Source organism: Triplophysa rosa, linkage group LG12 (genome assembly GCF_024868665.1).
Source record: "Triplophysa rosa linkage group LG12, Trosa_1v2, whole genome shotgun sequence".
Classification (NCBI taxonomy): domain Eukaryota; kingdom Metazoa; phylum Chordata; class Actinopteri; order Cypriniformes; family Nemacheilidae; genus Triplophysa; species Triplophysa rosa.
This window is the reverse complement of record NC_079901.1, coordinates 14,202,921-14,215,397: the sequence shown is the minus strand read 5'-3', so window position 1 is coordinate 14,215,397 and position 12,477 is coordinate 14,202,921. Positions and strand designations below refer to the sequence as shown.

General features: G+C 38.6%; 1 protein-coding gene across 1 annotated transcript; it reads left to right on the top strand.

The window, feature by feature from the left end:
• The first annotated feature begins 125 nt into the window (after positions 1-125).
• On the top strand, positions 126-7,828 carry si:dkey-29p10.4 (E3 ubiquitin/ISG15 ligase TRIM25). The gene is made up of 7 exons (XM_057348722.1): positions 126-416; positions 737-1,587; positions 1,663-1,758; positions 1,852-2,100; positions 2,253-2,275; positions 2,370-2,518; positions 3,396-7,828. Exons 1-7 carry the CDS (start codon positions 191-193, stop codon positions 3,950-3,952), a joined length of 2,151 nt encoding a protein of 716 aa, XP_057204705.1. The 5' UTR covers positions 126-190; the 3' UTR covers positions 3,953-7,828.
• The last annotated feature ends 4,649 nt before the right edge of the window (positions 7,829-12,477 follow it).

Here is a 12,477-nt window from a genome sequence, read left to right as displayed (position 1 = left end):
AATGATGACATATTTTTGTGAACTATCCCTTAAGAGTACAGAAACTGTCGTTTACTGTCGCTTTAAAAGAGGCGTAAATATTTGCGTTAGGTTCAAAAATCAAACGGTCTAGCTCCGCCCACTCTGCGAAGGTTTCGTTTCTTCGATCGTTCGTCCTGTTGCCGTATACACAAGAAAATCAACTTTAAAGATGGGAGCGTCTAATGAGAAGCCAGTCAAATGTCCCCTGTGTCATGAGGACTGTCGGAATCAAGTGACGCTGACGTGCAAACACAGTTTTTGTCAGAGATGTATCGGAGAGATATGGAGCGTATCTCCTACTGGACCTTATTATTGCCCCGAGTGCAAGTACGAATACAAGCACCTACCCGACTATACGGACGGAGCCTCGACGTCTACTGCCACCCCCAACGCAAGTATGTTTCGTGAATAAAAAAACGAACGTTAAAAATGTTAGTTGAACCTTTCGATGTGTGTTGTTAGCCGTGTTGGACTAATCCGATGGGCTTGTGACATCAAAATAGCGCGAGAACGATTCGAGAGCTATGCTTTCGTGCCGTTCTCGCGGTACTTTCATATCATGCCCCGTTCGCTCTGCGCAAGGCTGCATGAAGTCGAACACGCCTATTATTTGTAACGTAGTGTATAAAATACGTTTTTTTTATTTACACTTGCATTAGTAGAGAATGTGATTATGCATTTGTGTGCGTTTATGCAATGCTATGTTTTTATGTAGATTGGACACTTGGAAGAAATATGTCTGCACGATACTCCCCTAAAACGTTGTCTAAGACATTGCTTGGGAAGAGAAAATCCAGTTCAGCATTTCCTGAAAAATACCACGGAGGATACAGACTGGGTTCAGCACCATCTAAGAAAACCAAGGCCACTGGCTCAGATGTGATTGACGTCATAGATTCTGATGATGATACAACAGCACTACGCAAAAGAAGAGCTACAGCAGATGAACATCCACGTGGAAATCAGTCTTCATCATCTATGAGTGATACATCAACTCAGTGCACACCTCCAGAAACAACTCAGATCACACCGCCTCGTGTTAAATCATTTCCAGAGAGTAACTCCGCTTCAGTAACTCCGGACCAGCCTGTCATGGCTTCCTGTAGTGATGAAGGGACACCCAGGAAAAGCACCACACCTCGAGAGCCACCAACCCCAAAAAACACCTCTGGAGAGCAGACAAGAGTCAGCCCCTCCAACAGTGATGAGAATCTGTCTGCCAATGTTTCCGATAGATCAAGAGAGGGGACCCCCAGGATCAACTCTATCCCCTGCCATTACTGTCCCAGTTCAGATCAGAAAGTGGCAGTAAAGACCTGCCTGGTGTGCGGGGCCTCCATGTGCTCCAAGCACCTGCGGGCACACCTGGAAAAGCCGGTGTTTAAGAATCACCCGCTCGTGAGCGCTGTGGAAGACGTATCGCTCTGGAGATGCCAAGATCATCAGGAGATGAACCGCATCTACTGCCGAACGTGCAGAGTCTGTGTGTGTACCGTGTGTTCATTGGTTGGAGCACACAAGGGCCATGAGTGCATCAGCATCCGAGAGGCGGAGCAAGAGCTCAGGGTGAGGAGGGCATTCCATTTTAGATTACAATGGTGAAGGGATTTTCCTCAGTAAATAAAAACGTTTTGTTTTCAGGGATCACTAAATAATGAGATGAAAAAAATGCAGAAAACAGAAAAGTCCATTCAGGAAAAGGTCTCTGAGATCAATGAGAGGAAACACTCTGTCAAGGTTAGTACAAGATCTTTGTTTTTACTGACTTAATGGTTTTTTTTTGTCAAGTCAATGAAATATTTGTGGTATGTTCTCCTTTGATTCCTGTAGACGGGTCTTGAGGAAGTGCGGGCAGCTGTGTTGCAGCAGTATCAGGCCATGCGGGAGGCTCTGCAGCAGGAAGAGGAGCAGGCGTTACACTGTATGGCCCAGGAGGAGAACAGAGTGCTGGGCAGCATTCAAAATCAGCTGGAAACGTTGCAAAATGCACTGATGTCTAGCGGAAGCATATTAAACACACTACAGGCATTGAGTGATGCACGAGGGATGTCACAGTACCAGGACCAGGCTTTTATAATGGCAAGACAAAAAGTTTCATATTCAAATGATTTCAAATTTCATATTTCCAGTTTCTCTCACACCAGATTAGGACTGCACGACTGTGCTGTATATTGTAGTTTTTCATTTGATTAATATTGTAAATGTGATGAAAGTGTTTCTGTTTATTTCAGGAATACACCAAAATAGGAGCACAGTAAGTAAAATGTTTCAGTTATTTAGTGAAATGGATAACTATGCTCATTGAGTTCACTGTAAATGACGTGATTGTTAATAATTTGCTTGTCTAGACTGAGTGGATTGTCTGACCCTGTGCAGAACCTTAATCCTCTTCAGGAGGTAAATCAAGGTCGACTGGACTGTCTTCAGGACTGGACTGAGCGGAGACTAGACACTGTGCTCATTACACTGCCACACAGAGATCCTTACAGACTGTTGCGTAAGTCTTTCACTGCCACTTGGTTTGATATTTTATTGTCTAAACATTGTTAAATGCTTTTTTAAGTGTTCAAATAATTTTTATGACTTGAAAAAAAGAAACTAGTCCGAGAGCACATCTGGTACAAAGAAAATATTTTTTGAACGACTATGGGTGCTTCAGAAGGGGTGAATTTAAAAATAGTGAATTCTTCCTAATGAATGAGAAAAGATTCCACATCCAGGCATTCATTTTGGAATATATACATAATAAGCCTTTATTTTCAGGGCTAAATAATATTATTCAGGGTGCCAAAAAAAGGACACCATCACACACAGCATTTAGTCATTTATTGTTGTTATTAGTGACAGACAAATACATCGGTATGGATTAGAATTTTTTTCATTAGCGGTTAATTCTGTACACACAAATGATACAGCTTTCGATTTTGGTTGCCACATATTGCATTAGGCTTTTAATTTGAGACAAAAAGATACAAAGTTTATGTAAGAATAATGTTTTTATTGTGTATCAACCGTAATTAATTATCCACATGTACATTTATATGTAATATCACGTGTGGAGTGTAGCTTTTCTGTTTTAAGGCTACATGCCACCAAGTAATCCCAAAAATTACACATTGCACCTTTAAAAGTTTATTGACAACATTTAGTCTCACCAATTTTCTGTATTTATGTCATTTAATCCAATTACATTTGTTATCTGGCCTCATATAAGCCAGTCAGCCACATTGCTTTTTTAATATCGGTATGGACTGTTAAAAAACAATATTGGTCGACCATTAGTTGTTATTGCATTGAGCAGAAATGCATTATCTACTTTGAATGGACGATTCCTATATTATGTAACACTTTGACTCTTATTTTTCTTTCTGTAGATGGCATAAGCCCGCATCTGGATCTTGATACTGCCCATCCAAAGCTGCTGCTGTCTGATGATAACAGGACGGTGCAGTATACAGAGACCCAACAGGACTACACTGACCAGGAGACTCGCTTCAATATTTTCCCTCAGATTCTAGGCTCTCATGCTCTAGATGAGGGCCGCTACTACTGGGAGGTGGAGGTTCCAATGGATGAGGGCCGATGGAAGGTGGGAGTCTGTGATGGACAGATAGGCAGAAAAGGGCAAAAGGATGCCTGTCGCATTGGGTTCTACCCCAATTCTTGGTGTTTGATTTATGAGAAGGGAAAAGTAGAGGCGCTGCATGATAAAGTGGCTTCGCCTGTGTGTGCCACTGGACTCTGGAAGGTGGGCATGCTGCTGGATTTTAATGAAGGTCGGTTGTCTTTTTATAGCGTGGCTGAGGAAGGAGCTTTGTCTTTACTGTACAGTTTCGAACATTCGTTCACAGAGCCGCTGTATCTGGCGCTGGCAGTTTCTAAAACGCAGCTCCGCATCTGTGATGTATTTACCAAGCCCACTACAGACTAGAAAATTATAGTTACAATACTAAGCAACACAACCTACTGTTACATTCCATAAAATGTAATTTCAATAGTCATGACTGCTAAACAGGTCATGGAGAAAACAAGCAGTTCTTTTTTGGTCTTGGTTAATATTTACGGAATCGCTTTTAAATACGTGCATATCTGAATGGTTTTAAATGCTAATCTTTTTCGTCTGGAATATTGAAATTGTCAAAACAATCTTTTTAACTGTATTTTTAAGTAAAACATTTGTAATTACTTTTAAAGATTATTTTTATAAACTGTCTAAATATTTATTGTATTCTCGATTTAGTAAAGTATAAAGTATTGCACAGTTTACAATTAAATAAAACAGAAGCCAGGATAAATATTAATTCAGGAACTTAATAATTTACAACACACTATATACATAAAGCCAAGCCAAGTTTTTTATTAAATCTTAAACATGAAGTTAAACCAGTAATTTGATTCATTCCATCCACACCCAGAATTAATTTAAATGCGTTTTTCTGCCAGTATCTCCAACCTTAATATACTTCCATATTTTCTTGTATTATCTTTCAAATTCTACAAATGTTTCCAGCTGTTAGTCTGTCCTATGTGTATTTCATTTCAACCCTAGATGGCAGTGTTGCTTAATATGAAATAGACTTGTACTTGTTTTTGATGGTTATTATTCGTAATAAGAAAACAAAGCAAAACCAAAAGACAAAGCGAAATATTAAAACCATGCAGCACTTATGTAATTAAATTCGGATTCTTCTGGTTTACAGGTGATGCACAAATGCATCTTCACAATAATGTTGTATCACAGCAAACCATCCAGCTCATGTATTACCTTTGAGATATTTCTTGGTAAAGCATTTCTTGGTAAAGCCCCTTGCTTTTCTCTTTTTTGTATGTTTTGTACATAATAATGAGCCCTTTTATTTTCATTTATTCTACAAGAGACAGAGACACTATAGTGGGAGGATCAGGTGTAAGACAATAATGAGTCATCTGTTCCAAGAACTGTTATGTGTACCGTCACACAATCAGATCCATGCAGATTTACAAGTTAATGAAAAAGAAGTCTTGTGCAAAGAAAAAGATATGCACATATTAACAGATTCAGACTTTATTATTATTCATAAAAATAAGTAACTTAAATTAACTTTTAGAAAATTTTTAGATCAAACTTTACCTAAAAATCCAACATTAGCATTAATGAAATCAAACCTACTTCAGGACCATTAAATATTTTTCATTGTGACCAGTTCTTTTTTTCCCCTATCTGAGTTTGGACATTATTCCCCTATCCAAGTTTTGTTTTTAAATTCCCAATTTTCAATGGTGATTCTGATCATCATAAATAATGCGACAGAGCAAGAAAATAATGTAAAAATTTGTTAAATCTTGTAAATATAAAAAAATCAGGGGTCACTTCTCACTTTGCTTCCAGCTGCTTGTGCACTACAGCCTGAGAAACAGGTGCAAAGCTGTTCTGTCACTTTACCGTAACCGTCAGAATAATCTGAGCTGCTTACCGCACACTGACCGCTCTCATGGTTTCCCAGTGTGAATTTATATAGTTCAAAACAGCTGAGACTTGGTAAAAAATGAACTCATTCTGTCTTTTTATGAGAGTTGAGCACACAAAGTAAGATCCAGAGTGTTTTAGTGCAATATTCAGAATTCAGCTTCTTTCTCTTTAAAACAGCAGCATATGTTTCTGAATATCACAATCTGTGGTGCTGGAAGCTTCTGTCAAGGTTTGGGACATTTTTCTGTCTTCCTTCCTGAATCATTCTCTGTCATCCGTGGAATACATTACATTGGCTCATCATTTTCTTTCGCTCCTGTGAGAATGTTAATATCACCCTTTTGAAACAGATGTCCTCTGTCCATGGCCAGCTGGCTAATATATATATTCCAAGACCTGTCTCAAAGGACGAGACTTTTGACACGGTCCCTGATGTGACTGACACTGTATATTTTTAAGCTACAGTAATGCACCAATGGCATTTGGGAGGTCTTGGTATGAAAAATGTATGACATAACCAGGTCCCTTCGGAGGCAAATTCATTTAAGCAGAAATATTCACTTGGGGGATTTCACACATAGTTGACATATAAAGTGGGTTAACAACACTGTTGTTTCCTATTCTGTTGAGAAGATCTTCATTAAGTGGGTTTGACATAATGTCAGTCGGTTATTAAGCTGTCATTCTGTGAGACCTCAATTAGAACGGATTGAAGAGATCTCTCTTTGGTTTTGTTATCCCAATAGACATTTAGCTGCTCAAATCAAATTTCCATACATATCATCTACAGGACAAGCTTCTTAGCATGTTTGTTCCTCACAGAATTGTAGGTTGTGTGTTTGCATTATCAGTCTAATGATGTTTACTATAACATTTGCATTATCGATCTGTCTTGATTCTAAACCAGCCTTTATAGATGTTGTATAAACAAATCACAGGTTTTATCTGCTAGGCCACCACATAAATCTTAAAGAGACTCATTGGCCATGGACCTCTGGTTCGATTTTGCTCATCTTGTGTCTTTGGAGACGTGGTGGCTTAGGGACAAACAGTGGAAAATATTCAACAGTCAATCATGTGGTCATCGTCTGCCCTGGGGACAAGAGAGAACTCATTAGTGACATTTAACTTTCACTCAGGCAAATGGGAATATGCCTGTTTCAATGTTGTGTTTGCTTTACTGTTTTTGCTACAGGCTACTGTAGTCTCCGCTGGGATTTTTATTCGTTTTTACTGGATGACATCTTTACATTTGTGAAGACACTCAATCTGCAAACAATCTGCACAAATACAGAATCGATAACTAAAATATGCTTGTAGTAATGTCTTGTGATATCTTTGTCCAAATTGTGTTTTCTTTCTGAAAACAAATGGACTTCCATAAAATAAAATATTTAATACTGTTTTTAGAGGAAATACTGTACGTCAACAGATGAAGAAGCACTGCACTATCAAACCATTGCATGAGATCTTTAATATGAGATTGAACCTGAACAACCGTGCGATTTTTGTCCCATGTTGCTTTTATGTTCCCATGCTGCTGCTTAAAAAAGATTAAATCACAGAAGCTGCTCTGTATCTCAATCCAGCCCAGACAGGCAGGAAATGAAACATCTTGTAGCCTAATAGATGTCACAGATGACATCAGAATATTGTTGCTGTCCTTCTGAAACCTTGTATGTCCAATTTCGCTGTTTTTCAGGAAATAGAAAAAACACAGTACTTTTTAAATTATTACATACTTTTTATTGGTTACATATTTGTCAAACCCAGTGATAAACATAAAGGCTGACTAATAAAAATGATTTAAGGCAAAACATAAAAATCACGAAATATGGTGATACGAGGTTTCAGAAGAACAGCAGCGATATACATTTTTTATTTATACTTGGAGATGGTGCCCATAGCTCCTCCTTTTTATATATCTGACTGACACATATGGCCAAATGCAGCTCTTACCTACATGTCACGCAGTACCGCTTCATTTTACCCTTCATTTATTCTGGTCATGGGAGTGATTGCAATCCGTCACAGCTGTGCTTTTCAACTGTATACAACACCACCATAGTTCTTCAACAAATAGAGAATAAAACATGTTCTAGACAAATTTTGAATTTTTGTATTGTATCATATCATCAGTTACTGCTTGAGTTATGTAACTCCTAAAGTTTTAGTTCTGAAAATTCTCTGACTTTTTTGAATTGACACTTATTTTATTCATCCTGTATCTACCTTCCTACTGGAATATGACTCAGAGATTCTATCAGTAGTGTGTGACATTAACTGGCTGAACTTTTGATGTTGGCTGTTTGACTGTTGGCTTGTGCCAAGAGGTCCAAAAAGATCTGTTGAGTCTAACACTGCTGTGCTCAATATAAATAAACTCCATCTTTCAAGGTTACTGAATATAAAAGAAACCATATTGTTAGCAGTTTGGCGAATAATATCAGCTATCAAAATGTTTGTAGTGATAAAGAATACTATCAAATAGTATACAGCTTTATGTTTAATGTTGAGTTAAAGGAAAAGCTTACTGAAAAATGAAAATTCTGTCATCTTTAATTCACCCTCGTGAATAAATTTGCTTACTATACTTTACCTCAAATTAAACGCACAAATTATATTTTTTGACTGAATTATTAAACATTAAATTATGACAAAGTACTGAAATTATCCTCATTCAAATGACATTTAGATTCATTTTTTATCAGTACTGTATGTTGGTCAAAGCTTTAATATGCGCCATTATGTCTAAAAAACAAACAAACAATCTGTCAACCTCTCTGTCCTATTTTAGCCTCCAACTCTTACACCTCATTCGTTACGCTAAAAGCTTTATTGTAGTTGGAGCATGGCGTTAGCAACACCAAGGTCATGAGTTCGATCCCAGGGATTGCACATACTCAAATGTATAGTCTCATGCAATGTAAGTCGCTTTGGATAAAAGCACCTGTGAAATGCATAAATATTCGCTTAATAGGACAAGGTGTTATAATCCCACTATTTCAGCACAGTTTAATTGCCCAATAGGACATTTACCACACCTTATACATGACAGGGGGTGCAGTCAAGAATATGAATAGAGGAAAGGAGGTCTGAGGTTTCACTGGGTTCATCGGGTAGGCATCCTCTGTGTTTGGGGGATAAATTATTATAGAAATACATAGCATATACTTACCTTTCCTTGATATTATCAGAGAGACATCCCATGAGTTCTATGTCCGATCCCACTTTCATCACAACCATTATCCCGAGTGAAAGATGCCTTTTGGTGAGGTGCTGCTGATAATGTCCTTATGGTTCCCATCAATGCGACACATCGTCAGTTGTGCACCTCAGCTTCATTGGGTGTTTCGACCCTTTATCACAAGACACCCTCAGCCAGGGGAGGACCACCGCAGGTTGATCAGACCTGGGTGTGTGTCGCATTGTTACAAGGTCATCTGGCAGCCTGTGTCCATCCGCCTCAACCACATCTATTGGCTTCTTCTTTCCGCACCACTGGCCAGTTCTTGATTATCCGCCACTGGACCGGTCCTCTGAACCCCACTTCCTGTGTCAATTAGCTCATCCAGATTAGTGGCTGCAGCCTCATCAACACTTGCTTTGCTGGTACCATCACACGCGGCAACCTGTTGGCTAAGGCTGTTCTAGCCCCACTGGCACCGTTAATGCATCCTCAGTGCCCCCGGTCCCGTATGGCATAACATTACAACACATTACCAAAATCAACGCAACCATACGCGCCAACCCGTTGGCTTAGGCTATAAATGTAAAACTGTTATATAGGCGTTTTTCTTCCACAGACACATACCTTTCTTATTCATATTTTCATTCACTCTAACTGACATCAGAGGCTTCATCTAATCATCATTTACCAGAACAAAACATTAACAACACATTTCAGAATTGCCTGAAAGCTGCAATTTCTCTCGCTCGTCACTCTTCCTTCTCTCGGAGCTGTCCCCATTTTCTGTCGTCTCAAGTTAAAACCCACACTCGTGTTCCTCCCACAAGTCTCGATGCTTTGTGCGTTGACAGAGAGCCCGAGGCTAAAGCAACAAACCCCTGCGCCCCTGCTGTTGTGTGCAGCATCACGCCGGCTGATGATTTCTTAACACTCCCATCCATTTCACATTTCTCATTAGAGCTGACAACTCTCCTCATTGGCGCCACCTGCTAGACCAGAACCCAAGGGCTAAACACAATTTGTCACCACAGATCACACTACCTACTGATTTAATTGCCCTCTAATTGGAGCTTTTATCTCGGCTGTAATTTACGAGAACAATTAAACCAGAGGAGGGTTCAAGTGTGAAGACTGACAGGGTTTGAAGCGGGAGCTGAGATGGAGGATGTGTTTTGGTGGACGACTCTTTATATTTTATTGTACATTTAATTTTCTAGAGGTTTGAAGGAACAGTTCTACAAAAACTAACAGTTCTTTCATTATTTATTCATCCTCACATTGTTTCAATCTTGTATGACTTTCTATCCTCTCAAAAGGAGATGTTAGACAGCCCTGTATAAAAAATGATGCAATAAATATAAATTGGGACTAGGGCTGTCATTTACCAACATGTTGCCTGTCGTCTTCATGTGTTCTGTTACAAATTATGTCTTTAAAGTGATATCAAGGTAAGTAAGATATGGAAAAATATTTATTTTGGGGTGAAGTGTGAGGTCATTAATTCTGTGTTCTCTTCTCTCATCCTACCTCATAGGCAAGCCTGAACACGTGTTCACACCCACAGGAACCAATCTAAATGCAAAGCCACGGATAAGTTGATCTTGGAGCTTAAGTCATTTCTGAAATGCAAACACCATTGCGACTGTTAAATAAGTAACGGAGATTCTTGCAGCACTGAATTCTTGTATTCTATCAGTTGTGTGAGAACTTGATGGACAGAATTGTGATGCTGGACAACGGCATTGACACATCCCCACACTGACACCTCAACCTGTTGGGCTCTCTTCATATTTTTTGCAACTCTTGATAAAATATTTTTTCTTTTTACAATGAAAATGTAACGTGTTAAATACAAAAAAGTAAAATTCTGACATTTCTTGGGCTGAACAGATCTGTGACCTGGGTGTTAATGCTAATATGGGAGTTTTATTTGTGTCTTGAACCCCTACAGTCTTAAATAATGATAAACGAATTATAAATGTTGAGTGTTTAACATTTTTGGCAAGAGTCATGCACTAAAAACAGGAAGTGTTTGACTCCTAATTTGGCAATTTCGTTTTGTCACAGTCGTCTTATACACTAAACATGGAATTGAGAGGAGTAAGGAGTACGACCTAAAATTCTGAAGACCACCAAAAGAAATCCACTAAGCAATTAAGTCATTTTTGCTTTTACCAGATCTTGCAAGCAGTTATAATCTAAAGGTTACCTAAACATGCATGAATTTCATTGCATATAAAAATGTGGCATGTTAGAGCTATTCTCCAAGTTCACTTCATATTTCTAGAGCCACATTTTTAGGTGTTTTTTTAGTGGATGTTTGGCATCAGGTCTACATCAAAGGTGTACAGTTTGTCAAAATAGCTGGAGACATCATTTGTAATGTACTGTCTACTCACTGTCATTTTAAACTATAGTCAACATTTATACTGTATATTTCAAAAGTTACAATGTGGAGATTTTAGCTGCATCTAGAGGTGAGGTTGTGAATTGCAATCAACGGCTCTCTCCACCCCTCCCTTTCGAAGCACTATGGTGGCTACACAGAAATAAGATGTTATCATGTTTTTGCTTCTTTGCAGAAGGAGATAACGTATTTACGAAACACGCTCTGTAGAGCAGTTTGTCCGTTTAGGGCTACTGTAGAAACAACATGGTGAATTCCATGCAAGGGGACCCGTGATGTAAATAGAAATAGCTCATTCTAAGGTAATAAAAGCATAACGCATCACTATGTAAGGTCTTTATACACCTCTGAAGACATAGCTGTGTATTATTATAATGCATTTCCTCCTAAATATTACACACAGCACCTTTAAAATAAATGTAACTTGGAATTGGAAAAAAGGAATGCCACACTTATACTTTATCAAGTGCTGATTCATTGCCACAAGTGTGCTGTTTATTTGTAGCATTTGAAGCTGAGTCATTTAATTCAATCCGGGAAACGTCTGAGCTTTTCATTTCCAACTTTGAACTACTAATGCTCTGAGACTATCTATTTGAAGTTTTTTTCAGCAGTGTGAAAAGCCAATTTGGACATGTGAGAGTGAGTCTGTCAGCCATTGGGTATCACCGGGAACTCACTGTGACTTTCTCTGGAGTCAATGTGAAGGAACACCTGCATCACTAATCACTGGACTCAGATCAATGCCGTGCTTTTCAACAGAAAAACAAAACGAACAGAGCAGTGTCTCATTGTGTTCTGATAGATCTAACTGACATCTCTGTGCTCAGGTCTGACTATGGGTAATCCATACAGGTAGGTGGTTGAATTAAAACTGGCCTTGCTTTCTTGAGCCTTGTTAGATCTTTAAACTTTTCTTTTTCTGCATCCCAAAGTGTAAGTGTTACCTATAGCCACTCATCTCTTGTTTATAAGAGCTAAAGACGTAAAGACCCTCTAAGCACTGAAATATCTCTCTGTCCAATAAACCTCAGTTGAGCCCCATCTTAGTATTTTATTTATTAAACTAAACCACACATGTGGTCGCTGTCACTAAATTGCTAAACTGCTCATTTCAACATAGAATTATTCTACCCTTTATAGGCTAAATGTAACTAGCACTGGAACCAAGAAAAAAGGGCTTCAATATTTTTTAAAGTAAAAATGTAATACATTTAATTTGATGTTTTTACACTTTGTTTTAACTGAACATAAGCATTTGTATGGCAGAATTGTAGCTACATTTGATATAACATGGTGTATGTTTAGTGCTGCAGTGGGAAGAGACAGCATTCTCAAAGAAAACGCTCCAGACTCCATCAGTGCAATGCAAAGCTCATGAAAAGAAAATCTGAGCAGCTAGCAGATCAG

What these genes read in the sequence shown, in the direction of transcription:
- si:dkey-29p10.4 (XM_057348722.1), top strand. Translation starts at nt 191, where the DNA reads ATGGGAGCGTCTAATGAGAAGCCAGTCAAATGTCCCCTGTGTCATGAG. An exon ending in AGGCGGAGCAAGAGCTCAGG is followed by an intron (nt 1,588 to 1,662) that starts GTGAGGAGGGCA and finishes TTTTGTTTTCAG; the next exon opens with GGATCACTAAATAATGAGAT. An exon ending in TACACCAAAATAGGAGCACA is followed by an intron (nt 2,276 to 2,369) that starts GTAAGTAAAATG and finishes TTGCTTGTCTAG; the next exon opens with ACTGAGTGGATTGTCTGACC.